The sequence below is a fragment of the Bison bison genome, unplaced genomic scaffold (genome assembly GCF_000754665.1).
Source record: "Bison bison bison isolate TAMUID 2011002044 unplaced genomic scaffold, Bison_UMD1.0 scf7180017864291, whole genome shotgun sequence".
Taxonomy (NCBI): Eukaryota; Metazoa; Chordata; class Mammalia; order Artiodactyla; family Bovidae; genus Bison; species Bison bison.
The window spans coordinates 13,037,940-13,065,559 of NW_011494863.1; the positions used below are offsets into that span (position 1 = coordinate 13,037,940).

At 43.6% G+C, this 27,620-nt stretch overlaps 1 protein-coding gene across 2 annotated transcripts in view; it reads right to left on the bottom strand.

Annotated features, from left to right (window-relative positions):
• The window catches only part of GLRA1 (glycine receptor, alpha 1), an 86,595-nt gene that overhangs the window by 42,119 nt on the left and 16,856 nt on the right, over window positions 1-27,620 (bottom strand). For both annotated transcript variants that reach the window (XM_010850604.1, XM_010850605.1), the window contains exons 2-3: window positions 6,273-6,400; window positions 712-779 (exon numbers count right to left, since the gene is read on the bottom strand). In XM_010850604.1, coding sequence (XP_010848906.1) covers window positions 712-779; window positions 6,273-6,400 — 196 coding nt within the window. The remainder of the gene's footprint in view (window positions 1-711; window positions 780-6,272; window positions 6,401-27,620) is intronic.

Genomic DNA, 27,620 nt, shown 5'->3' on the forward strand with positions numbered 1-27,620 from the left:
TCACTCTGCTCATAAAGAGTTGATTTGAGGCCGCTTTAATTGTTTTCTCACAAGCTTTATTGCACCCTTCAAAACAAGTACAATTGAATTTTTGTTTTCAAGCATTGAGAAAAATATTTTAAAGTAGATTACATTTATTTATAATTATTAACATAAGATTTACTCCTTGCAGAAATTAGAAAAAATATAAAAGTACTGAAGGATATGAAATCCTCCATAAGACGATGATTCAGGGATAACTGCTATTAACATTTTGGTTGTTTTTCCTTCTAGAATTTTTTCTACTCTAACAGATATATTTTAAAATTTTAACTGTGGGAATTTTAAAATATATACAAACATAGAAGAATCAACCAAGTATACCCATCTCAGCTTGTATAACCCGTCTTTTGCTATTCTACAGCTGAATTTTACACTTACAAGCAGGTCTTTATATTTTCTTTTAATCTAAAACTTTCACCTCCTGATAGAATTTTGCTTTTGTAATCCTGAGTGTTTAGCATGTGCTAGCCCCCTAGCTCCTTGGTCATTTTCAGATATATGTCTTCACTCAAAACATTGAACAGGACAGTAAAAATGTCCAAATCCCATGAAGCCCTGAAAAACACCAGATTTCCCACTTCTTTGAGCAAGACCAGTACAGAGGGTAAATATTTCAGGGGGAGAGATCTCCCGGGCAGTAAGTAGCAGCCTGTGTTCTGACTCACTCACCATAGTTGTCTCAGCAATGGAACCGAAGCTGTTGATGAAAATGTTGCAGCTGACATTCACTGGGGGACCTGCCAATTAAAAGAGATTCTTGCTTAGCTCCATGGCCATGAAAAAAATCCCCCAGACGAGACCCATTCATGAAATGCTGAATTTAGGGATAGATCCCCTTTGGCGGAGGAGACCCTGACTTGTCCTCCACCCCACTCTTAGGCAGCAGGGACTCGTAGCCACATCATTATGCCAGATTCCCAGGTCCCCAAGTGAGCACCAGGTACAGAACACCAGAGGCTGAGATGTACTTTCATTAACACGAGATGATTCATCATCCTGCCATATGGTTGAAATGCCTTCCCCAAACCCCACCGGCTGCCTTCTAATTTGTGGCCGAAATGTATTTACAGCTACAACATTTGGAGGCCATCTTGGGAATTGCAAGAAACAGCAAGTTCCTTGCCTTGAACTTCTGAACCAAGGATGATTGTCTGAAAGGGCGTTGATGGGAATTACCAGCTGAGGAATCCAGAGGGAACCTCAAAGGAAGTCCATAAGTCTTTGGTAAATACTTTCCAAGCAAGCTTTTTGAATCCTACTGCAAGGGTAGGAAAGAAGAGGAGGATTATTTGCCCTTTGGAATCTCATTGCTAGCAGGACCTCTGTCCAATTGAAGCCCAGTCTCTTCATTTTGTACAATTAGTTACCATTAACTGAGCAGGGTTTTCTGTTGCACTGAGAGTGTTACTAATGTTATCTCATTGTATCCTCTCAGTAGCTCCATGAGAAGACACGGTTATTCCCATTATTTTACAGACGTGGAAGCAGGCTCAGAGAGGCTGTTTGTCCACAGCCACACAGCTAGTAAACGGTCAAGCCTGAGTTCAGATTGGTCTAATTCTGAAGCTAGTGGTTTTAATGACTATACTTTTGGAGAGAGGTTCAGAGAAAGGAAGGGGCATGCTCAAGATCATAATGTGGCAAAATCCAGGATTTTAAGCACTGGGTTTCCACTCATGCTGGCAAGAGGGCCAGTATAAAATAACCAGGAAAGAATGTGAGGCCGTGGGTAAAAGTTATATAAACAGTAAGAGTCCAGGTGTGAGAGAGGTTCTGAAGAGCGAGGCATTAGGGAAGCCCTTGTGAAGGTGATGATGACCTTGAGCTGATTTTGAAGGGGGTTCAGACTGGATAATAGGTTATGATCCTTCACTTGAAAATGGCAACATGGCATTTGTTAATTTTTTCCAGGTCCACTTTCTGGTTGATCCCCATGAGGTCCTGAGGTAGGCAGGGCAAAATTATTGTTGCTAGGTCCCTCTAGCAATGAGATTCCCAGCTTCATAATAGAGCAGAGAACTTTAGTAGCTCACCTGGGCTTCTGTACCCAGCAAGTGGTAGAGCCAGGACTTGAATCCAAGTTTTCTTATACCCACTCCTCTCTGTTCATCTTGAAAAATTAGCCCAAGCATTTCACCCAAACTCAGCCAAGATTCTTTTCTTTTCAGAAATCCTAGGGTATAGAAAGGGACTCAATCCTGCTGTGAGGATCCAGGCTTTCCTTCCAAGGGCTTGCCAGGATCCCTGTGTTTGAGACACAGCCCCAGACTCTCACTGGCTCTTTTCTCTGAGGCATGCCCCTTCCCTTTTCTGGAATGCAATTTCCCCATCGACTTGGGAGAGTAGATCTTGATCTGGGCAGTCATTCTCAGCTCCATGGGTTTGGAATTCCCTTATGGAAGCTCTCAGTTGAATTACAAGGTTACTGTATAGGATTGCAGGGCTGGAGTGTTTCTGAAGGATCACTTAACCAACCGTTTCTCAAACTGAGGTGCAGACGTAGAATCACCTGGGGAACTTGTTAAACTACAGACTCCTCAGCCCAACCCCAGACCCAGTGAACCCAAATCTGTAGGGATTTAGCCCAGAGTTTATTGTTTAATGAGTGGCCTGAGTGATCCTCATGCAGAGCTGGGTTTAGGAACCATTGGTACTCATTCAGGGCTGAGCACTTGATCACCTCTAGCAGTGGGGAACTCATTTCATCTCGAGCAGCACTTTCCATAGTTGGATAGCTCTGCCTGCTAAAAATTTTTTCCTAATGCTGAGCAGAAATCTGCCTTCTTGGTCACTTTCACCAGAACAAAGGCTCATTAGGGTTCCCCTCCAGCTCCTCATTTAGACTCAGATACAGGTTTCTCTTTTCATTTAGCCTCATACCATTAAGATGCCCCAAAGAGTTACTGCCTGTGCCTTGAAATGATGTGCACAGAGTTCCCACCCAGGCCCTGCCAGTATCTGGTGCTGTGACTCCCATATAAATTAGATCCTGATTTATGTGTGCGAGAGGGCACCAGCCAAAAGGACCTCATGGGGAGGTGTGGTTCATTGAAATAAATCTGAAATTAAATTATCCTCAAGAAAATTACAATCTGGCTGCCTTTGGCAGCAGTGTAATGTATATATTTCATTAAATATTAAAGTTTAATTTTGGTCTTGTGTGTATGTTTGCATTGGGCCGTGCCCTCTATCCTGGGAGCCATTGTGATACACAGAGTCTTAGCGAAGATACAGCATATCAAAGCTGGCAGGGCCTGGTTCTCCTGGATCATTTCACAGATGCAGAAACAGAGGCCCAGAAGCGTCAAGTGATTTACTGTGGGTCACAGACATCAGGTAACTAGTAAGAGGGTTAGAATCCAGTTTTTGAGCGCTCTACTTCAGTGTTAGGATTTTCACTGCCACTGTGTTCTGCAGAGCCCACTCTCCCCAGCACGCATATCTTCAGACGAAATTGTTGAGTGATTCATCACTCTGTGGGGTCCTCAAACAAGGCAGGCCCCTTCCTGTTGTCTTGGGGTCATAGGGGCCTACTCTGCCTGGCCTTTACAGGAGCTCTGTAGTTTGTGGGGGGCTTTTGGGACATGTGAAAGGGGCCGTGGGGCTCAGAAGCAGGAGGTACCCTGAAATCAATGTTTCAGCCCTCACCACAAGGGAAAGTAGAGATCTTGCTCCTCTTCACCTGGGGTGGGGTTCCAAGAAGATGTGCTTTGCTCAGAGCCCAAGTCAGAGGAGATTATAGGGGGTCGAGATAGTGTAGGGTTGGGAAAGGCCCAAGGGATTGTCTTGTCCGGTATGTTTTGGGTCCGAGTGTTTGGAATAATGTTTTCAGGGTGGGGAGGGAAAGGGCCCTGATTCAATGGTTATGTCCACCGCTATGTAAGTAAGTAAATAAATAAATGAATCAGGCAGTAAGCAACTAAATAAATCACTAGCATTAGACAGAATTGAGTCAGAGCAGCTAGCTGGGTTAAAGTCCCCAGTCTTGGCAGCATGACTTGGGTAAGTCACTTAATTATTCTACATAGCCTATTTTTCGGAGAAGGCAATAGCACCCCACTCCAGTACTTTTGCCTGGAAAATCCCATGGATGGAGGAGCCTGGTAGGCTGCAGTCCATGGGGTTGCTAGAGTCGTCAGACACGACTGAGCGACTTCACTTTCACTTTTCACTTTCATGCATTGGAGAAGGAAATGGCAACCCACTGCAGTGTTCTTGCCTAGTGGGCTGCCGTCTATGGGGTTGCACAGAGTCGAACATGACTAAAGCGACTTAGCAGCAGCAGCAGCATATTTTTAGGGTCATTTGCTCATGCGTTCATTTATGATGGGTTTACTGTGGGCCTTCTATGTGCCAAGTACAGTGATACGCACAAAGGATAACTAGCACATGAAACTCGGAGTCCCCTATGTTCAGCAGGTGGACAAGACCAAGGCACTTCTACTCAGCCTGGAGTTCTGAAGGAGCCCACGAGGGGGCGCTGGGGGACGGAATTGCTGAAAACTGCGAAGCTGCAGATGCAAACTGGTGGTCAGTTTTCTCTGATGTGTTTGATTTGGCCAATGGTGTTTCCCAACGATATGGTTTAGCTGCCAACTTGGAAGATTTCACATAACCCCCTGACTTAAGTCTCATCTGGGAAGGCACGCCACCCAGGGCCTGCTTCCTACCTGGCGGGAACCTGGCTGCCCTTAGCAGAGCGTGTACTTTCTGGTTCTCTCTGCTTACCCCCATCCTATTTCAGTTGTGCGCCGTACCTGCTGGGGCCCTCTGGGTGTTTGAGACCGTGACTCTGGTGAAGGGCTTATATGCCGACTCACTGTCTTTGAGGGAAGAAAGGTGGTGTTCAATCCTGGAAGAGAATGGCCTCAGGAGTGAGGTGCTGGGGAGCAACAGCACCTCGACATCAACAGGTGTGGGAACTGGGCCCCCACACAAGCCTCAGTGCACTTCCCAGCCTGTTTTCCATTTGCAGAGCGCTCTGAGAAGGGGACTTGGAGGGTGGGGGGTTGAGGGAGCCGATACTAGGAAGCTGTTAACAGCTGTCACATCTCTTGTTCGGTCTTGGATTTGAGCCAAAAGGAACAGCAAGGAAGGGCATCTGGAATCAAGGATTGATCAGAGGGTTGGCTGTGGGTCTTTGAAATAAGATTTTTGCAGGGGTGCTGGGAGGAAGGCAGGGTGCACAGGCTCCCAAGGAGGTCCTCAAGTCTGCGCATGCAGAAACCTGCCCAGCAGTTAGAGATGGATGGTTACAGTTTCCTGAGGCATCAGTGGATGACAGGAACTGGCCCCTCTTGTTGTAAGACATAAGAGCTCAGAGGACTGTGAGCCAGAAGAAGCTTCTCAGATCACTTCATTTGTGGTTAATAAATGGGCCACCCATAAGGGCATATCTGGCTCCCAAACATGTTTTGCTTGTATTTACATGTGTTAGGTTTCAGGAAGTTTCTCCTAAATCTTGATTTGTGGCTTTTCTTGGACTTTTGGATGGTCAGGCAGCACAAGACCCGCAGTCCTGTAGGGTGACGAGGGACTGGGGGGACGGAAGGGCTGCCTACTTTCCAGGGACCTGCAGCACTATTTTTTTTGCATATTTCTACCACCCCCTATTGTCTTACTAGGCACTTGAAATTGTGGCTCTTATTAAGTGAGAGTTCCAAAATTATTTGTTATTCCAGGGGAAGCTTTCAGTGGATGAACTGTAGTTAGAAGCTTCTCATCTAAGACAAATAAAAGTACAGCTGCTTGGGGGAGAAGCAAGGTGAGGGACTTGCTCGTGTCTTCTGTTTCTCTCTTTTGGGACACAGGGAAGAAGCACCAGGACTCCATGAGGCACAGTGTAAAAACCACAGAGATAGCCTGCTCCATCCCTGCCCAGGCCAGGAGACTGAAACCGGGAAAAAGGAAGAGGCTTATCTAAGCTCAGAGAATAAGTTTGTACCCAAAGCGAAACCTGAACTCATTTCTCTACATTCTGCGTTCATTGCTTGTCCATTAGTAAAGCTAGCAAGTGGGTTTAGTTCCCATACTGACACAGGCAACCAGAGATCCTGTTGAGTTGTAGTCTCCGAGGCTTTGTTTGGCCTTGGTGAATTGACTAATAGTATCTGCCTTAGGGGTAGAGAAAAGAGTCATGGAATTCATACCATCTGCATACAATTCAGTGGGCTTGCTGCCACAATCTGGGAAAGCAGATCCCTGGGGCTCTGAAAGGCAAGATTATCTACCTTTGAAATTGGGCCTGATCCTGGCGTCATATCCAGAAGTCCTCCCCATGAGTTTATCCAGGAAATCGGACGGTGACATGGGCTTGGAAGCAGACCGAGCAGCTTCAGCCTCCTTGGAAGCAGCAAGACTAAGAAAGGAAAGAGGAGGTAGATGGTTAATGAGGGCTTTTCTCATACTGAGATCAGATCCCAGCCTTGCTCAGCCCAGTTCTAGGAACCACTGGAGAAGTAGGTAATATGGGTCCTTAATGAAGTAAGGCCCAGGCTACCTTGTTTATCCAGCCCAGGTATCAGCCTGCATGGGATCCTGGCAGGTGGCCGAGAGTGTCTGATTGATGCTAAGAAACTGCTGATTCTTTTAAGGCTGCATCTCTAAGGTTTTGGGCAATCACCCTTGACTGCTGGTTTCCCTGGGAGAGGAGACTGAAGGGATAACTTCCCACGAGGCCCAGCCCTGTGTTTTGGGAGCCTATACTTTCAGAGGTCCATGGAACAGTGCAGCCAGAAAAAATCTTAGAGATCAAGTAGTCCAGCCTTTTTGGGCTTCCCTAGCTGCTCGGTGGTAAAGGATCCTCCTGCCAATGCAGGAGATGTGGGTTCGATCCCTGGGTCAGGAATATCCCCTGGAGGAGGAAATGGCCACCCATTCCAGTATTCTTGCCTGGGAAATCCCATGGACACAGGAGCTTGGCAGGCTACAGTCCATGGGGCTGTAAAAGAGTCAGGCACGACTGAGTGACTAAACAACAACAACAGTCCAGTCTTTCCCCAAAGTTTCTCTTCAGAATGAGCTGCTAATTTTTTTTTTTTTTTTTTAAAGAAGATGCCCAAGTCAAATGCATTTGGGAACACAAATAGAACCAGGCGTCTTTACCTTGGGTCTTCTCAGAACCTTTGACAAACTTAGATGCTTATACTTATGGGACTCTCTCAAAACACTTTCAAAAATGCTTTCTCAAAAACACTCTCAAAAAAGTTTCAAAACACTTTCAAAAAACTGAGACACAGCTAGTGAAGGAGATGTAGGTTCCAGGTAAATCAGGGGTCACTTGCCTGGATGTAGCCAGAATTGGGGGATTTGAAATCAAACTGGGGATGCTTCACATTGTTTCTGTCACCCTGCTTCCACAGCAAAGCAGTTTTAGGTGTTCCTTTGTACCATAGTATGTAGTACAAATGACTGAGGTCTAAGAACAGGGGCCCTTCCCCTGCCATACTCTCTGGGGGCATGCACATGTCTAGAACAGTCAAGATTGGAAGCTGAAGGGTTGATGATCAATTATTTCTGTTGCTTTGGGTGACTGAGCTTCCCTGACCTGAAATGATTATATCCAGGAGATAGTTGGAAGCTGGTGCAGCCCCACTGTGTGTGCTCTGGGGCTTATATGCTGGCGGAGGTGCATGTGTAGAGATGCACGTGTGTGTCGCAAAAAATGAGAGCTTCTGTCACCTGGCCAAGCTGGACGTGGTGTTCCCCAAGGAACACCCCAAGGATTTGCGCTGCCTCTTATGTTCTTTGCCGTGGCTCCTTTTCTGGTTTCAGGGTTGTCGCTGTCTAAGTGGTCCCCTCTAATGGACGGCCCTCATAGCCCTGTCTCCACCCTGTCTTTTCCCACAGGCCCCCTTTCTTCATTTGCAGACACCTGGGGCACATGTCCATCTGGATGTCCTGCCAAGCCATGCCTCAAGTGCATTCCAAACCAGATGCTGCAGCTTCCTTCCCAAGCTTCCCTCCCAAAGTTGCCCTGGTGGCATCTATGTCTTCCTGTTCTCTAGGACCAGATTCTTCAGGACTGTCTTGTCTCTGTGTCCCTTCTCCTGCCACGTCCCCTCTCTCACTGTGGCCTTTCCAGCCATGCAGGTGTCATGACTATGCTATCTTGTTGGAAGTTACTCGTGTTTGTGTTCCGAGACCAGCAATTGTGGTGGGGCGCCTTCATTGTCTGTTTATTTAATCTTCTACTGTGTCTACCATGGTATGTCTCACACATACTTGGTGCTCAATAATGGCCGAATGAATGAAACAATATTTTAATTAATTAGTCAAATATCTTGGTTAGTAGGAAGTATTCAGAAATATTCATGTATGGATTAGCAATTTTAAAATAAGTAGACTATTATACTCACTAATGAAAAATAGTGAAAATAATCAGTTATTCCTTTGAAGTTTCAGAAAATTTTCTAGGATGGTTGCACTCATGCTTAGTAATCTGAAGATTCCTTATTCATATCCTAAAGGGCTCTTTTTAAAAGATTTCTTAATTGAAGAATAATTGCTTTACAGAATTTTGTGGTTTTCTGTCATACATCAGCAAGAATCAGCCATAGGTACACCCATGGCCCCTCCCTCCCATCTCCCTTCCCATCCCACTATTCAGCCTGTCACAGAGCCCCCGTTTGAGTTCCCTGAGTCACACAGCAAATTCTCATTGGCTATCTATTTTATATATGGTATTGTAATTTTCTATGTTACTCTCTCCATACATCTCCCCTTCTACCTCCTCTCCTCCCGCCATGTACATAAGTCTGTTCTCTATGTATGATTCTCCATTGCTTCCCTGAAAATAAATTCATCAGTGCCATCTCTTTAGATTCCATATATATGGGTCAGTATATGATATTTACATTTCTCTTTCTGACTTACTTCTCTCCGTTTAATATGCTCTAGCTTCTTCTACCTCATTAGAATGGATTCAAATGCTTTCCTTTTTATGGCTGAGTAGAAGATCCAACCAGTCCGTCCTAAAGGAGGTCAATCTTGAGTGTTCATTGGTAGGACTGATGTTGAAGCTGAAACTCCAATACTCTGGCCACCTGAAGCGAAAAGCTGACTCATCGGAAAAGACTCTGATGCTGGGAAAGATTGAGTGTAGGAGGCGAAAGGGATAACAGAGGATGAGATTGTTGGATGGCATCACCAACTCAATGGACATGGGTTTGGGTGAACTCCGGGAGTTGGTGATAGACAGGGAGGCCTGGAGTGCTACAGTTCATGGGGTTGCAAAGAGTCGGACACGACAGAGCGACTGAACTGAGCTGAGTATTCCATTGTATATGTGTACCACAGCTTCTTTATCCATTCATCTGTTGATGTACATCTAGGCTGTAAAGGGCTTGTTTTGATGGAAAGAATAAGGGACAATGCATTATATTGTTTTTACAAGTGTGAGTATAGATGTCTGTGAGTTTGTGTGATGTGGGTAGGTTTCTAGGTGTGATGAATATGCATGTTTTGTTTATAAATGGATGGATGTGGGTGGATGTGTGGGGACTAGGGTGTGTATGAGGGCATTTGCGGATATAGAGAGGATTGTGTTACATAGAAACTCTGTACAGAGAAACACTGGGCTGGATGAAACATAAGCTGGAATCAAGATTGCTGGGAGAAATATCAATAACCTCAGATATGCAGATGACACCACCCTTATGGCAGAAAGTGAAGAAGAACTAAAGAGCCTCTTGATGAAAGTGAAAGAAGAGAGTAAAAAAGTTGGCTTAAAGCTCAACATTCAGAAAACGAAGATCATGGCTTCCAGTCCCATCATTTCATGGCAGATAGATTGGGATAAAGTGAAAACAGTGAGAGACTTTATTTTGGGGGGCTCCAAAATCACTGCAGATGGTGATTGCAGCCATGAAATTAAAAGATGCTTACTCCTTGGAAGGAAAGTTATGACCAACCTAGATAGCATATTTAAAAGCAGAGACATTACTTTGCCAACAAAGGTCCATCTAGTCAAGGCTATGGTTTTTCCAGTAGTCATGTATGGATGTGAGAGTTGGACTATAAAGAAGGTTGAGCACCAAAGAATTGATGATTTTGAATTGTGGTGTTGGGTGTTGGAGGAGACTCTTGAGAATCCCTTGGAATACAAGGAGATCAAACCAGTCCACCCTAAAGGAAATCAGTCCTGAATATTCATTGGAAGGACTCATGTTGAAGCTGAAACTCTAATACTTTGGCTACCTGGTGTGAAGAACTGACTCACTGGAAAAGACCCTGATGCTGGGAATGATTGAAGGAAGGAGGAGAAGGGAATGACAGAGGATGAGATGGTTGGATGGCATCACTGACTCAATGGACATGAATTTGAGTAAATTCCGGGAGTTGGTGATGGACAGGGAGGCCTGGCGTGCTGCAGTCTATGGGGTCACAAAGAGTTGGACACGACTGAGCAACTGAACTGAAGTGAACTGTGTTACATAGATTTGGATATACAAAAATATGAAGACCCGTGTTCCTGTCAAAGTGTGTTGTTGAGTGATATTTAGTATGGGTGTTTTTGTGTGTACATATAGCAACCCACTCTAGTATTCTTGCCTGGAGAATCCCATGGATGGAGGAGCCTGGTGGTCTATAGCCCATGGGGTCGCAAAGAGTTAGACACAACTGAGCGACTTAACTTTCACTTTCATGGCATGTATGTAGACATGGGGTACAGGGTGTGTAAATGTCAAATGCCTTTGTGGCTGTACGTGTGCGGTATATATATTGTATGTGTGTGTTACTGAAATGTACTGTCACATGTAATATAGAATGGTTCATAAAGAGTGAAAAGAACAGATGATTTGGAATCAATCCTGTCTCAGTCATTTACTGGCTGTGTGACCATGGGAACATTACCTAACTTCTCTAAACTGCAGTTGCCTGATACACCAAAAGAAGTGTTGCACAAGGAGTCACTGAGGTAGCACAGGTAAAAAATGTCAAAGATGGTTCTTGGTTCACAGCCAGCACTCAGTCTACTGTCTTGCTCTTCCATTACCGTGTGTGTGTGTGTGTGTGTGTGTGTGTGTGTGTGTGGCAGTTGAGAGTCAGTCTGGAGTTTCTCCTGGTCTCACTGCTGCTTTCAGCTGCACTGTAGCCCCTGCATGACTTGGAAGTCCTGCCAAACGCCTTCCGTGGCCTTACTTTACCATAGTCCCAGCTTTTTCTCCATTCAGCACCAGACCCGTGGCTTCTGTGTGACTCTGGTGTGACAAAGGGAACCACGGGCACATAACCGGTGATTTATGACTTCACTGCTGCTATGATTCACTTCTCGAACCACTCCAGGAGTGGCAGTTATGAAGCTTTCATAAGCTCCTATCCTCTCTCAGCCCCTCCCCTCAGATAATAAGGTTTGGGAATGTGGTCCTCTCTCCTAGCTGTTACTATAGCATAAGACTTCTTTTGCCCTCAGGCCTCTTTCATAATCCTGAATCCCATTAGGCAGTACAGTGAGAAAATGAATTTACCCCAAAATATTCCCTACCATTTGCTGTTAGCAAAATATGCCATTTAATATCTGAATCCTCCCCAAGCTGCAGCATCTTCTGATTATCCTAGCTCATACGTCTGCAGCAAGGCACTTACAGTCTGGTCACCTGGCCTTTGACTCACCAACAGTCCTTGTATGGTGAACTGAACTGGTGGGAACTGAGACTCTGAGAAATTAACTGGCCTCACATCACACAGCCCTTGAGTAAGGGAAAAGATTAGAACTCACATTTTCAAGCCCTGCTTCTTCCAAATGCTATGACATATAGGAAAAACTTTTGTAAACTACGAAGAATATAAATCATGATAGTAGGTGGTGTTACTACTTGTTTTGAAGCTCTGTTGTATTGTTACAGCCAAGAAAATCAAAACCTGTGTCTGACCCGTGGCAATCCCCGTACACACTCTGAATTTACCACACTTGAAACTGGGGAAGAAGTAGTGTGACTTAGCAAATAAATGCGTCTCTGTTTTGTTAGGTGGCTCACAGTAGAATTCTTGGAAATTTTGAGATTCTCTAGTCTAGCCCCTCCCATGTATCATGGTTTCTTGGAACACTGACAGTTTTTTCCGAGTTTTTTTTTTTTAATCATTTCTACTATTAGTCACTTTAAAGTTTTCATTGCATTGACATGTACGTTTTGAAGGCTTTATCTTGTTTTCTGTGTATATTTCTAATCATCTTGAAAATTCATAGTTTCGGTCACAGTAATGTCAGATGTTGAAATATTTATACTTATTTAAAAGTGGATATGGAGGTGATATGTTTTAAATATTTGTTATTTAGGGAAAAAAGTTCTCCTTGAATTATCTCACTTCTTTAAAAAGAAAGGTAACTTTGTATTTCACTCTTCACAAATGAAAAACCAGTATTACTTGCCGTAATAGAGGACAACCATAGCAGTGAATACAATGAAAACAAAACAGAAAGAGAAGAGTTTAAAATCCTAGTTAAATTCTGTTGCTGGCTGACATCCGGAACCTGAGATCTGCCTTCAGTTCCAAAAGAAGATCAGCGAGTGCTGGAAAGGTGTTAGAGACACGGTAACACCCAATGGAGACTTTCTTCCTGGGATAATGCAAATGACTGAAATGATGATTCTAGGTTATTATTATGTTTTGAACCACCTAAAATCACCTCCCATCCCTTCCTGCCCTCGTCCAAAATGTCTCTAATTCTTTTTCTGATACATCCTCCCTTTGAATGTCAAATAGCCACGCCTTTCCACTTGATGATCATTGTACATTTCTGGCTATATTTAGACAGCACGTTTTGCACAGAATTATTTCTAGGGCCCCCTCAAGTAAATCTGTGCTTTGCGCCTCTGTGCGGAGAAAATAGGCGTCCGGGGCCCTTCATGCACGTTTGCAGCCACTGCCTCTGGTGAGCTTAAGCCTTTGCTTGTAGATAGTGAGGGACTGGACGCAGAGGCTGGGAGTGAGTACGAGAAATGAAATACTTGATTATTAGGATTTGCTGACCCTATGAAAGTATTTGGAAATGATGCAAATTGTTTCAGGGATTACTGAGATGTAATGTGGTGAATCAGACTTGATTTAGACAGATTTGATTAATAGTCATTTTCAGAATGTCCGTAAGGTCTCCTGGGACTAAGGGTTCTGTCCCTCGTTGAGAAGGCTTATGGCGATAGCTGCACTGACTGGACAGAGCCTTGAACTGTCTAGCGCCTCTTAGGGCATTTGTCGCGTTAGGAAACTTTGGTACTTAAAGGACCTCAGTTTTGACTCCTAATGACAGAGATTAAGCAAAAGTCCAGGAGTCTGTTCTACAGTGGCATTGGAGGGAGGGTGACAGAGTAAAGAGGGGGCTTTGTGACCTTTGATGAATCACTTCCCTTTTGAGCTTTCAGTTTCCCAAGCTATAAAATGAGGGGATTAGAATAATCTCTAAGAGTCCTTCTGGTTCTAAACCATCATTTTAGTAATCTATAATATTCCCTCTTTTTAAAATTTTCTTCTTTACTCATCTGGTCTTGGGACCTGAATTTATCTGGAGCCCTCAGGGGAGGATGAGTGTGTGTGTGTCTTGCTGCCTTCCCATTCAGTCCCCTCATTTTTCTTCAGTGGAACAGCTCATTTCTCAGGGATTTGTTGGAAGCCATGCCCGATCAATGCTCAGATTCTCATTCCCTAGTTGCAGCATCAATTGGAAATAGGGAATCAATGTGCAGTTGTCAATCTGAATTTCAAATGAGTTGGGCTTGGCAGTTAGCCTGGGGAGAAACTATTTCAATTAGACCCTTCATGGTACCACATGCCCAAGGACCATGGTGGGTGGGGGTAGCTGTGGGGGGTCCCTCCATCTTGACGCCAACAGATTCCATGTCTTGAGTTCACCATGGGCAGGGAAGTCAGGAGGTCAGGGATTGGGGGGAAAAGGGAGGGAGGGCAAAATGAGGGGCAGAAGAGTGATTCAGAGGCTGAGGACAGCCAAGGGAGGGATGCAGGGAGCTGGAGGAGGAAGCTGGAGACACAGAGTAAGAAGAGAAGTGGGGGTGGGAGAGAGAGGAAGAGGAAAGTGGAGGTGTCTGTGGCGTGGCCAGTGCTACAAACGAGGAAGTCAGTGAGCACAGAGGGTGTGTACCAACTGCACCTGGGGGGAGGAGGTGGCTTCCAAGAGGCTTTGTGGAGATAGTGTTTTTTACAGTAAAACGTGAAGGTTGAGTATGGAATTGACCTGGAGGAAACAGAGAAGGAGAGTGTTTGGGGTAGAAGGAACAGCATGTGTAAAGTCTAGAGGTGAGAGAGGACTTGGAGAATTAAAGAGAAGTTTAGTGAGCATGTGTGGGAGTGAAGGAGGGAAATGAAGGAGGGAGAGAGAGAGAGTGGGAGGGACACAGAAAAAGGGAAAGGATGAAGAATTGAGAATGGAGCACTGAGTCTTCAAGGTTGGGAGTAGCCAGGAATGCATTCCCTGTTCTGTGTCCTTGTGGTGGGTCTGGAAGTTAAGGAAGATTGTCCCTCCTCGATGCCTTGTTAGTACAAATAATCCATCTGGATTTCTCAGCTGTTGTCTGGTTAAATTAAATTGTAGCCTGGCCAAGGTTGGGAAATGCAGTCTCCAAAAGACCCCTCCAAATAGTGGGCATCCAACTTGGTTTCCAGGCAGATGTGTCCTCTGACTTGGGCCAGAACATCCCCTTTGCCTTGGCAGGGAGGTAATCTAATGAACTGGTGTTTATTCCTTATAGAAAGTCCCAGGTCAACTTAGTCAGGTGTTGACAGAAGGTCTGTCTATGTTTCCAGGAGCATTTGCTTCCTGTTGTTGTTTTTGTTCAGTCATTAAGTAATGTCAGACTCTTCGCGACCCCATGAATTGCAGCATGCCAGACTTCCCTGTTTTTCACTGTCTACCAGAGTTTGCTCAAACTCATGTCCATTGACTCAGTGATACCATCCAACCATCTCATTCTCTGTCACCCACTTCTTCTCTTGCCCTCTCAATCTTTCCCAGCATCAGGGTCTTTTCCAATGAGTCAGCTCTTCACATCAGGTGGCCAAAGTATTGGAGCGTCAGCTTCATCCTTCCAGTGAATATTCAGGGTTGATTTCCTTTAGGATTGACTAGTTTGATCTCTTTGCTGTCCAAGGGACTCTCAAGAGTCTTCTCCATCTCCACAGTTTGAAAGCATCAATTCTTTGGCACTCAACCTTCTTTATGGTCCAACTCTCATATCCATACATGACTGCTGGAAAAACCATAGTTTGACTATATGGACCTTTGTCAACAAAGTGATGTCTCCACTTTTCAATACACTGTCTAGGTTTGTCATAGCTATTCTTCCAAGGAACAAGCATCTTTTTATTTTGTGGCTGCAGTCACCACCTGCATTGATTTTGGAGCCCAAGAAAATGAGATCTGACACTGTTTCCACGTTTTCCCTTTACTTCATACACAATTATAAAAGTCATTGTGGAATAGAGGGAGAAATATGAAGGTGGGGCTGGGAAACTGAGATGTAGTTTTGGCTCTGTGTCTAAATTTTTCTTGGGCTAATTCTTTTTCTCAGATGGTCCCCAGTTTCTCCATCTGGGAAATGGAAGTTTTGGATTAGGTCAGCCATGGTAAACACTTTACTTTGAGCAGCTGCTTGGAAGATGGGTCTGGAGCCTGACCCAGCAGGAAAGGGGAACAGGGTGGATTATCAGTCACTGTCAAGAGACTAGATTATTCAGTGGGGGCTTGTCTGATTTTTATGGGTTCTCTTGCTCTGCAGTCCTCTGATCCTTCTAATTTATTATGCACCTACTACATGAATAAGGCGCTGTGGAGGAGAGGGGGATAAATATGTTGCTGTCTACAGAAGAAGCCTTCTGTGTGGACTGAGTTGGTGTTTGTCTACAGTGCCTGACAGGTAGTAGCACTCAATGATCTTTTCTTTTCTTTTTTTTTTCTTGTCCACACCACACAGCTTGTGGGATTTTAGTTCCCTGACCAGGGATTGAACCCAGCCCTCAGCCATGAAAGCACAGAGTCCTAACTACTGGACTGCCAGGGAATTTCCAATGATCATTTGTCGATGAGTAGCTTTTGCCCACTTATTGTTTATAGTTCAGCAGATAGACTAGAGTAGGTACATATAAACAACCATAAGAGGTTGCCCTCAGCCTAAGGAGCATAACTGGAGTGCTCTGGTGGTTCAGAGGAGGAGGGCAGTATTTGGAGGCAGATGGGGACAGAAATCAGAATTTTTCTGAGTTTTGTGAACTTTTGCCTCTGTACATGTTTGGGAAGACCTGACATTTGTTGATGTCCGTGTTGTATATTTTTGGGGAGAAAGCTTTCTTCTGCCTGTGGGGCTGTCCTTAGAAAGGAATGGAGGGATGATGTGAGGGGTAGGTATCCTAGGTCCTAGGAAGGGATGAGGCTGAGTAAGGCTGGCACTCTCTGACCTTGTGGACTGAACCAGTTTCCTGTCTGTTACTCTGACACCAGGGACTCGGGGGTTGTTGCACAGTGTGGGCCTTGCTGGTCACTGTCAGCTTTGCCTGGGTTGCACCCTCAGGTCAACAGCTGGCTGGCTTCGGCCAGCTGTGCAATTCTGGTTTTATTTGATTGCAGTAAGGGGCTTAGGTTGGCCTGGAGTGCCTGACATGTTATTAGTTTCACTTCATGATCTGCTAAGCACCCCTTAGGGAGCAGAATGGCGCAGTTGGCATGCCCTGAGCCTGCTTCTCCAGGTCTTATGAAGCAAGACTCCCTTCCCTTTTCTGTCTTACTTTCTGCAGCTAGATCTGCCTCTTATAAGGAACCATTATCTGGATAAGAAGTGCAAGTATTTGAACAGGGTTCTTGTCTGCAGTGAGATGAAATCTTGGGGGCATACCCAGTGGTCCAGTGGTTGAGACTCTGCCTTCCAATGCAAGGGATGGGGGTTCAATCACTGGTCAGGAAACTAAGGTCTCATGTGCTTCAGGGGTGCAGCCAAAGATTTAAAGAAACAAAACAAACCTTGGATCCTTGGGGCTGAAAGGAACCTTGAGGTTCCATCTGGTTCTTCCCCTGCCCTTAGGGAAGTCAGATTCTCTTGGGATATCTCACATTCCTTAGCATTGCTTCCAGTCTGTTCTTCTAGATAGCTTTCCCTCCATTAATTCTTCTGTTGCTTTTATTTAAGTATCCTCATGAAGTAGGGTGAGAAGAATGAGGCGCCTGTCAAAATTCAAAGAGGTTCTTACTTTGAGGTCTGTGTAGGTACCAACCCTGCACGTGCAGAGCCCTGAAAGTGAGCGCCTCCTTAAAGTTTGTGCCCTCACTTGCTTTACCCCCGTCCTTGTCCTCCTAGAGCATCCTAGGTCCTCAAACCCAGTTGATCAAAGGTAGAGTTTCCTGTGGATAATCAAGTGTGGTCACCTAAAGATGGATGTCTGCCTCTCACAGCATCTCATTTCATTTTCAGAAAACTTCATTTTAATTTTTATTGTTTGCTGGCAAAAAATCCCCTAACATTAAATATTTTATTACAGTTTATCCTTTAAACAACCTGAGAGGAAGGGATGTCTGCCCCCATTTTAAAGTAAGAAAATTAAGGCTTAAGGAGCTTGTGGCTTGATTGTCTAACTCTGGCATACCACACTGCATTTGCTTAAACCGTGCCAATGTTTTCTTTCTTCTCATCTCCCTTCTTCTTACCTCATGTGCTTGTTCAGGACCAGAATCATGGCAGTCCTTGATGTTTTCTGGTTCAAGCTCAACCTTCATGTCTCCAACCTTCCTTTTCCCCAAATTGGGACAGTTATATGTTATGTAGACAAGACCCCAAAAACATGACTTTGGCAAACTTCTTCCATATGGTTTTCATGAAGTACAAAGCCTGGCACCTGGTCAGGGCTCAATAGGTATTTGTTAAATGGCTTGTATACGCCTGGTACTTCAGAGGAAGCAGAATTTAGCTGTGCAGGTACTTAGCATCAATGATGTGATTTGACTGGAGTCAAAAAGCCCTGAATTCTGGCCCTGATAGCTTTAACCAGTCTCTGGGGGAAAATACCTGATGTCCTCTGGGAAAGTCCAAGGCAGGAAAATAAAAGGAGAAGCCATCCCTTTTTCTTTCAGGAGCATGTATAGCCATCCTACAGAAGGACTGAGATTAATGTCCTAGGTCAAACCTATGCCTTTCGTTTCCCCCTCCTCGGTCATTAAATATAATTCTGCAACCACTGTCTCACTTTGCCCTGACTGTCCCTGTGTATCTCACTTAAGGAAGTTTTCCTGTGCCTCTGATCTTCAGTGTCATTCAGTGGTCTGGTTCCACAAAGAATTATTGGCTTAAGCCTGTTAGCTTCAAGTAACCCCCTAGATGAGTCACAATGTTAGGAATTCGGGTGGGGGGCTATTCTTCAGAGGCTTGGTTGCTGAACAGGCCTATGGGGGTTACTCTGCTGGAGTCAAAGCTCTTAGCAGGCCCTGTGTAATTAGCATGCATCCCACGAATTGGACAGGAGAGCAAATGGCTCTCATTACCTTCAATGCAGTTTTCTTTTTAATCAGATAAATCCCACTGGAAAAGTATGTCTTTGTAGAGAATGCAGCTCAGGGATTCTATACAAAAAGTTTTGGGAAAAAAAGACTGCATTGATCAGCAGGGAATTGTCATTTGATGTGGCAAAGTTCTGGGAGTATGAATATTGAGAAATATTAATAGTAATATGATAAAAACAGAAAGGTGTGTTATTAGCTAATGATCGTAATAGCTACCATTCACTGAGTACTTACTATATGCTGGGCACTTTCAATCCTATGATGATGACAGCATTACCTTCATTTTTTAGATGGGGAAACTGATGCTTGCATTTCCTGAAATTTAGCAGAGGTCATATAGCTTGTAAGTGGCAGACCCCACTTATAATCAATAGTCAGTTGGTATCTAAAGCCCACACTGTTTTATTGACTATCCCAAGTGATAGAGATTTCCAGAGTCCCTCTGAGGTGCTGCTCTGGTTTATAGTAGAAATGTTTGTATGACTCTTTGGAACTGTGAGTGAGAATTCATGGAGCTCTGAGAATTGGAAATTATGGGTTTAGAAGAATATGACGATCACTTTCACACAAATAACACTTTTGGTATACTTGGCACTTCCAATTCATTTGATCTTCCTGCCACCTGCATGACAGCATCTCCAGGTACAGCTGATGACACTGAGGATCAACTGAAAGGTTAAGATCTCATCTCAGCATCTCAGATGGCAGAGCCCTAACGTGACCAGGGTCTGGGGCATCTTCTGCTTGACTATTTGGCCAGACCCAACAGACAGGAAGGGAGTGAATAAATCCTTCTTGACTATTTATTAAATTGTCACTCAGAATTTCTCTGTAGTCAACTTGTCTTTCATTTAATTTTCTCTGTCTCAGTTCACCCATCTTTGAAATACCACCTTCCTTTATCAACTTTAGAGTGGTAAAGGGCTTGATGCTTAAAGATGCTGTAGCAATAAATTCCTTTCTTAGGTCAGTCAACTTTTTGCATTCACTAAGTACTTTGAGATCATTATCATCTCATTTGAGATGGCATTAATTTATTGCTTCACTTATTTACTTATTTATCTGAAATAATTATGAAGTGCCTACTGTATGTCAAAGGTTGTATTAGATGACTGAGTAGAATATAAATAATAAAAATATAACAGCCCTTATTGAGTGGTTATAAAGGACCAGGCCTTACACAAAGAGCTTTATTTATGGTACTGAATCCTGAATCTAATCCTTTCAGTCAGTCAGTTCGGTAATAATCCTTTGGGTTGGATTAATTACCCCCATTTTACTTATGAGGAAACTGAGATTTATAGAGGTTAAATGTTATTTGTGCTAAGTCACTGCAGTTGGGTTTGATTCTTTGCCATACTTTGGACCGCAGCCTGCCAGGCTCTTCTGTCCATGGGATTCTCCAGGCAAGAATACTGGAGGGGGTTGACGTGCCCTCCTCCAAAGGATCTTTCCAACCTAGGGATCTAATCCTCATCTCTTGTCTCCTGCATTGGCAGGCAGGTTCTTTACCACTAGCAGCACCTGGGAAGCCCTATTTAGGTACAGCTAACCCCAGAGTTTGTTGTGTGTGGATCACAACAAAGTGTGGAAAATTCTTAAAGAGATGGGAATACCAGACCACCTGACCTTCCTCCTGAGAAACCTCTATGCAGGTCAAGAAGCAACAGTTAGAGCCAAACATGAAACAACAGACTGGTTCCAAACTGGGAAAGGAGTACATCAAGGCTGTATGTTGTCACCCTGTTTATTTAACTTATATGCAGAATACATCATGCTAAATTCTGAGCTAAATGAATCACAAGCTGGAATCAAGATTGCCAGGAGAAATATCAATAACCTCAGATATGCAGATAACACCACCCTTATGGCAGAAAGTGAAGAGGAACTAAAAAGCCTCTTGATGAGAGTGAAAGAGGAGAGTGAAAAAGTTGGCTTAAAACTCAACTTTCAAAAAACTAAGATCATGGCATCCAGTCCCATTACTTCATGGCATATGGATGGGGAAACAGTGGAAACAGTGACCAACTTTATTTTCGTGGGCTCCAAAATCACTGCAGATAGTGACTTCAGTCGTGAAATTAAAAGACACTTGCTCCTTGAAAGAAAAGCTATGACAAATCTAGACCGTATATTAAAAAGCAGAGACATTACTTTGTCAACAAAGGTCTGTCTAGTCAAATCAATGGTTTTTCCAGTAGTCACATGTGGATGTGAGAGTTGGACTATAAAGAAAGGTGAGTGCCGAAGAATTGATGCTTTTGAACTGTGATGTTGAAGAAGGCTCTTGAGAGTCCCTTGGACTGCAAGGAGATCCAACCAGTCCATCCTAAAGGAAATCAGTCCTGAATATTCATTGGAAGGACTGATGCTGAAGCTCCAATACTTTGGCCACCTGATGCAAAGAGCTAACTCATTGGCAAAGACCCTGATGCTGGGAAAGATAGAAGGCAGGAGGAGAAGGGGATGACAGAGGCTGAGATGATTGGATGGCATCACTGACTCAATGGACATGAATTTGAGCAATCTCCGGGAGTTGGTGAAGGACAGGGAGGCCTGGCATGCTGCAGTCCATGGAGTCCCAAATAGTTGGACACGACTGAGCTACTGAACAACAAAATCCAGAGACTTCTCTTTTAAATATCTTAATAATAGATATGCTATAGCTCTTGTATTCAGAGAACTCCCAAATTAATTGAGGGAAACCTGTGTGAAGACCAATTAGTGCTTGGATGTCTGAACCTATTAGAAAACCATATTACTTTCCCCTCCCAAATCTGTGCTGGTTCAGACCTAATGTGGAAAATAAGCCAAGTTGCAATGAACCCCTAGGAAATGTACTGGCAAAATGGGTCTATTTGTTCCAGAGAAAACAGGTTTTCTTTCCTAAGAGTGAATCTTAGATGTGTGTGGTCTTCAGGCATTCAAGAGACTATGATTCAAAGGAGGGTGTTGAGAAAATAGTAAACAGTCTTCAGTGGGCACTGGGGAAGAAATGACCTTAAACTGTAGAAAAAGCAACTTGGATTCAAATCTGCATCTGCCATTAATAAACTGAGTGAATGGTCTTCAGAAAGAGCACACTTAACTGTGAGTTGAGAGGATTTAGTTGAAGTGGGTATTTGTATGTAAATACAGAGTTTTATTGATGCTTCCAATCTCTAATAAGGCTCTAAATAGCCCTCCTTGATTCCCCTGAATCCTCTAAGACAGAGAGCTGCAGCTATGCTTAGTGGAGTGGAACTTCTTTGTCTTACTTAGCAGGTTCTAACGTCTTGGGGAAGAAGTGGGTAGAAGAGTCATAGAATTATGGAACTGGGACATCTTGTGCGTTAAAAAAAAGATATTTTTTGAGCACCTTATATAAATTAATGATTTAGATGACATTCAGAAGGAATGTCATCTCCATTTATAGACAAGGAAATTGACTAAAGAGATTAACTAACAAGAATCGCAATGGCTACCAATTATCATTTTCTAATTGCTGCCCACCTTGTTAAGAAGTTTCCCATACATGCTTTCTAATCCACTCAACCACTCGGTGAGGTGGGTACCATTTTCTTCTCTAGTTTTCACTTGAGGAAATGGAGACTTGGAAAGGTTAAATGACGTAATCAAGGTAATTTGGTGGCTGAGTTGATATGTGACTCTAATTGAGGTGGAATTTTGCCATATGTTTTGGAGCAGCTGTTCAAATGTGCTAATATAGCTCACTCAACTTGAATATGCATTGTTTTAAGTTCCTGCTCCTCTGCAGCTTAGTACCAGCTTCTGCAAGTAGTATTTACTGAGGAGTATTCAGAAGACATGTCAGTGAAACCTGAGGGACTCAATGAGCTGAAAACAAGGTAGATGGATGATGATGCTAGATGACTAGTGTCCCTTCCTGGTTTTAGGAGGAAGGAGGGCTGGTGGTGAAAGGGTGGCAAGGGTCATTGCTGAGACTGTCTTTTCCTTTTGAGGGTTTCCTCCCTTTTCACCCTATACCTTCAGGATCCTCTAGCGGGGTCACCTCCCTGTGCTCCATAGGAGGACCAAATAGGGATCCAAATTCCACGGCCCTCTGCTTCTTGTTGCATGGCTCTGAGGCAAATGGAACAAACTGGGTGTAGGATCAGAAGTCCTAAGTTTGACTACTACTCATTTCTCTTCTTTCTTCCGTGATCATGAATGCATCCTTTGTTGTACTGAAGCATCACTTTCCTCATCCATAGAGTGTCGATCCTTCCTGTCCTAACTTACAGATCACTACCAGTGGTCCAGTAGCTAAGAATCCAGGCTTCCACTGCAGGGGGGTGGGTTTGACCCCTGGGCATTCATGCTCTTCTGTTTACGACCTGTGTGGCCTCAGACAAGTTACTTATCATCTTTGTTTCTGCATCTGTAAAATGGGTATTGTTGTTGTCACTCACAGAGTTGTGACAGAGATCAAATAGTTCTTCTGCAGTGCTTACTTTGGTACCTGGAACATTGTAAATGTTCAAGACAGTTTTTATTGATTTCAATTTTCATTGGTTGCTCTAGGCAGTATGATAGGGAATGAATATATGAACTTCTAGAGGCTTCTTTGCATTTTACACTTGAATCTACAAAGACCACCCACATTCACACCTAGAGGAATACAACAGCATTCTCTGGTAATTCTTCTGCTCTGTTCTTAGTAATTTATCTCTTAAGTAGTAAATTAATAGAATTACTTTGGCATTTCAATCAATAGGATTAAGATGATCTGATGGTAACGGAGTAGTAATTGCTGCTGCACAGATGGAAACTGTCCAGTGGCAAAAACTGTTCTTCACAAGCTGGCTGGCAGCCCTCAGACCAGATTCTTTCCATCCTTTAGAAAAATAACATTTTCCTCTGATGATAAAAGCCATGAATGCATATTAGAAAAATACAACAAGGTTCAAAGAAAAAGTAAAACCTACCTGGAAATCCTATTATCTAGATACCTACTGTTAACATATTAGTAAATTTCCTCTAGGTTTTTTTTTTCCTTTAGAGATTATAATCAGTTTTGTTTCCTGCTTTTTTACTGAAGGTTCTAAATGAGAATTTTATTTCTTCTTGTTATTAAACCTTTAGAAAGATAATTGTGAGTGACTGCATGAACCAGTGTGTGACTATATCAGCATTCATTTAGCTGTCCGTCTTTGATGGCCATTTATATTATTTCCAATTTTGAACTATTATAATTTATGCCGTGAAAAGCCCCCGTGCTCACAAACCTGTGTTCATGGCCTGGAAGCAAAATTGCTGAGTCAAAGGGTATGAATGTTTCTAAGGCAGAAAGCCTCTAGCAATGTCAAGGGACCCCTCCCTACTCCAGGACCAGCAGCTTGGCTCCTCACTGAAGATGAATTCCTCACAAGGGGAAGTCTGCTAGTGGCCAGCGCTGAAGGCAATGGTGAGTAAGTGGAAGCTGAAGAAGAGAGGTGACCACTTCTTTTTCCTTTTTCTGTTTTAATGCATATTACCCAAGAAGCCCTAGACACTGGAATGTGCTGGAGGGGAGAAGGAGAGATCTTGGTGACAGTGGAGTTTGGCAATTCAGCGTAGTTTGGTGCAGTGCATTTCATTTGCTATTAAACTGCCCTGCTTATGTGTTTTTTGCCTATGTCATATTCCATTTTTATCCCTGAAAATATTTGTATATAATGAGCATACCATAAACACTTGCAATGGGGAGTAGGATATCATGGCGAACTCAAATTTGGTTCTACCGTGTAGCTGTATGATCTTGGGCAAGTTACTTAACCTCTTCAAATCTGTTTTTTAAATTTTTTGTCAGTAATATAGTGTTAATAATAGTGCTCCTAGGGTGGTTGTAATTAAAGGAGAAAATCAGGTGTTGATATCGTGCTAGATAAAAACTACTTAGTATCTTAGCCATTATTACAAATAAAAATAAAAGTCTTTGTTGGTAAGACTCAAATATTCTTCATTAAAATCTTATGTAGTCTAGATTACACCTGACAATTCTGAAGAAATTCAGAAAAACCTAGAGATAAAAGAAGCTGATATGGCAAGAAATACCGGATGTGGACTGTACTTCACATCTTGGCTAATTTATTATTTTCCATCACATGTCCTGCATCTTAAGAGGGACATGAACAGGTTGGAGCAGGTCCAGAAAGGAACAACTGGGCTGGTAAACAAACTTGGAATTGACCTGTAAGGAATAATTAAAGACTCTGTGGGTGTTTGGCTCAGAGAAAACATAGACAGAGAGATCATTTTTTAACAAATCTCTGAAGGGCTGTCATGGGGAAGAGAGACTCAACTTAGTAAAATAATATTCTTGGATATTTACTGTTTGCCAGGCACTGAACCAAGCCCTCTGCAGATATTGTTTATGTCTTCTTTTCCAGAGCACTACATGAGGTATGTATTTGTGTTCCTGTCATCGACATGAAGCAACCAAGGCACAGATGGCAGAAATGACTTGGTTGAAAGCTACATGGCTAGTAGGTGGTAGGGTAGGAATACAACCTGATCCTTCTGGTTCCACAGTTTAGGTACCTTCTGTAGGCTATTGACTTGTTCCAACTGACTAGGGAAGGCAGATGGGACTTTCAGAGTGGGAAGTGGCTGCCCAATGTGAGGAAAGAATATTTTAACCATTCGAGCTATCAGGTAATGGAAGAGACTCCCTAAGGAGATGGTGAGTTTCTTGCTTCTGGAAGTGTTCACACACAGGCTGAACTCTTAGTATCGTACTGTAAGGATGAAGCAGTCAGGGAGTAGGCTAGAGTCGAGTTTACTACTTATTGTATGACCTTGAAAGTTGCTTATCTTCTCTGACCCTCAGTTTCTTCCTTTGGAAACTAGGAATATTTAATTCTAATTTTAGGTTTGTTGGAAAAGTAAAACATTCAGATAAATTGCTTAGCCAGGAATCTGTTCATTATATGTTAAGTGAACAATTATCTATGGTTTTTAAAAAATTTATCTGCACCCGTGCTTCTCGTTTTATAGAGTGAGCCTATCTGTTCATTTCTTCCTGGAGGTCACTTCCAGATTTGGAGATGTTACCTGCAGAGTAGGTACGCTAGCTCACTTCTGCAGAGGCAGGTACCTAGGTGTCCTCTCAAGCAAATGACAGATTGGACTTTGGAACAGGGGTAGATAGTGGAGTGAATGCAATGAAGTATGTTTAGACTGTAATCCTAAGCAACAATATAGATGTTATTGAGAGAGACTAGAAGCATTTTACCCTGTTGATCAACTATCAGATGGGTGTGAAGGGCCCACTGTGTGCCCAGCACCTTCCATGTGGATTAAGCATATATCCAATCAGTTGGGGCACTCTCTTTGTCTTCAAGGACCTCAGTGCGTGGGTTGGCTCAGACAGCTATGAAAAGATGAAAGAATAGGACTGAATGTCATTCTGTGCTGAGTCCTTTGGCACAGGGCAGTTAGGGAAGGGATGCTTAGAGGCAGGAGGTTGGAAAAAATGATCTAGGAAGATTTCTTTCTGGCCTGGGATTTCCTCTGTTCAGTGGTTCTCAGGATTGCATCCTCATAGGCACTATGTGGTAATGTTGCAGTTGTAGCTCCCTTGGGCATATTCTCTAGTCATTTCCCTAAGACGTCTCCTAGAACCTGGGAGTATACTGATCATTGTTGCTCATTGCTAAGGAAGGGCTGTCCTTCTTAGACACAGAGAACAAGCCAATCCTTCCTCCTTTCAGGGCTCCTTTTAGGCCCCTGTTTTTCAGACATCAGTGATGCCCCTCACCAGCATTGTCCATGCCTCTCACCAACATCAGCCATGCCTCTCATCAACATCAAACATACCTTTCACCAACATCAGCTGTGCCTTTCACCCACATCAGCTATGGCCCCCAACAGCATCAGCTATGGCCCTCACCAATATCAGCCATGGCCCTCACCAACATCAACCATGGCTCCCACCAACATTAGTCATGCCACCCACCACCCCCCCGCATATCAGCCATGGCTCCCAACAGCAACCATGCCCCTCACCAACACCGGTCATGCCTTTCACCAACATCAACCATGCCTTTTACCAACACCAGCCATGCCTCCCACCAACATCAGCCATGGCTCCCAACACCAGCCATATCTCTCACCAACACCAGCCATGGCCCCCACCAACATCAGCCATGGCTCCCAACAGCAACCATGCCCCTCACCAACACCAGCCATGCCTCTCACCAATATCAACCATGCCTTTCACCAACACCAGCCATACCTCTCACTAACATCAGCCACGGCTCCCCACAACATCAGCATGACTCACTGGTGGGAGACATGAGTTGGCTGCTGAGAATAAAGCTTTTATTGTAATTCTTTTTGTGAAAGTTCTTCCTTCTCCTCTTTCAACAAAATAAGCAGATGTCACCTGCTTTGGGAAATGCCTTCCTTTCTCCTCCTCTTATTTCCTCCTCCTTTTATTATTCTCCTTAGCATTTGCTTCTTCCCACCAACATTCCTTTCCCCTCCTGGTCTTCTAGGTTTTCCTTTCCCTTCATTTGTTTCTAAATCCTAGAATGATAGAGCTGAGAGAGACATTATTGACTACGCCAAAGCCTTTGACTGTGTGGATCACAATAAACTGTGGAAAATTCTGAAAGAGATGGGAATACCAGACCACCTGATCTGCCTCTTGAGAAACCTATATGCAGGTCAGAAAGCAACAGTTAGAATTGGACATGGAAAAACAGACTGGTTCCAAATAGGAAAAGGAGTACGTCAAGGCTGTATATTGTCACCCTGCTTATTTAACTTATATGCAGAGTACATCATGAGAAACGCTGGACTGGAAGAAGCACAAGCTGGAATCAAGATTGCCGGGAGAAATATCAATAACCTCAGATATGCAGATGACACCACCCTTATGGCAGAAAGTGAAGAGGAACTAAAAAGCCTCTTGATGAAAGTGAAAGTGGAGAGTGAAAAAGTTGGCTTAAAGCTCAACATTCAGAAAACGAAGATCATGTCATCCGGTCCGATCACTTCATGGGAAATAGATGGGGAAACAGTGGAAACAGTGTCAGACTTTATTTTGGGGGGCTCCAAAATCACTGCAGATGGTGACTGCAGCCATGAAATTAAAAGA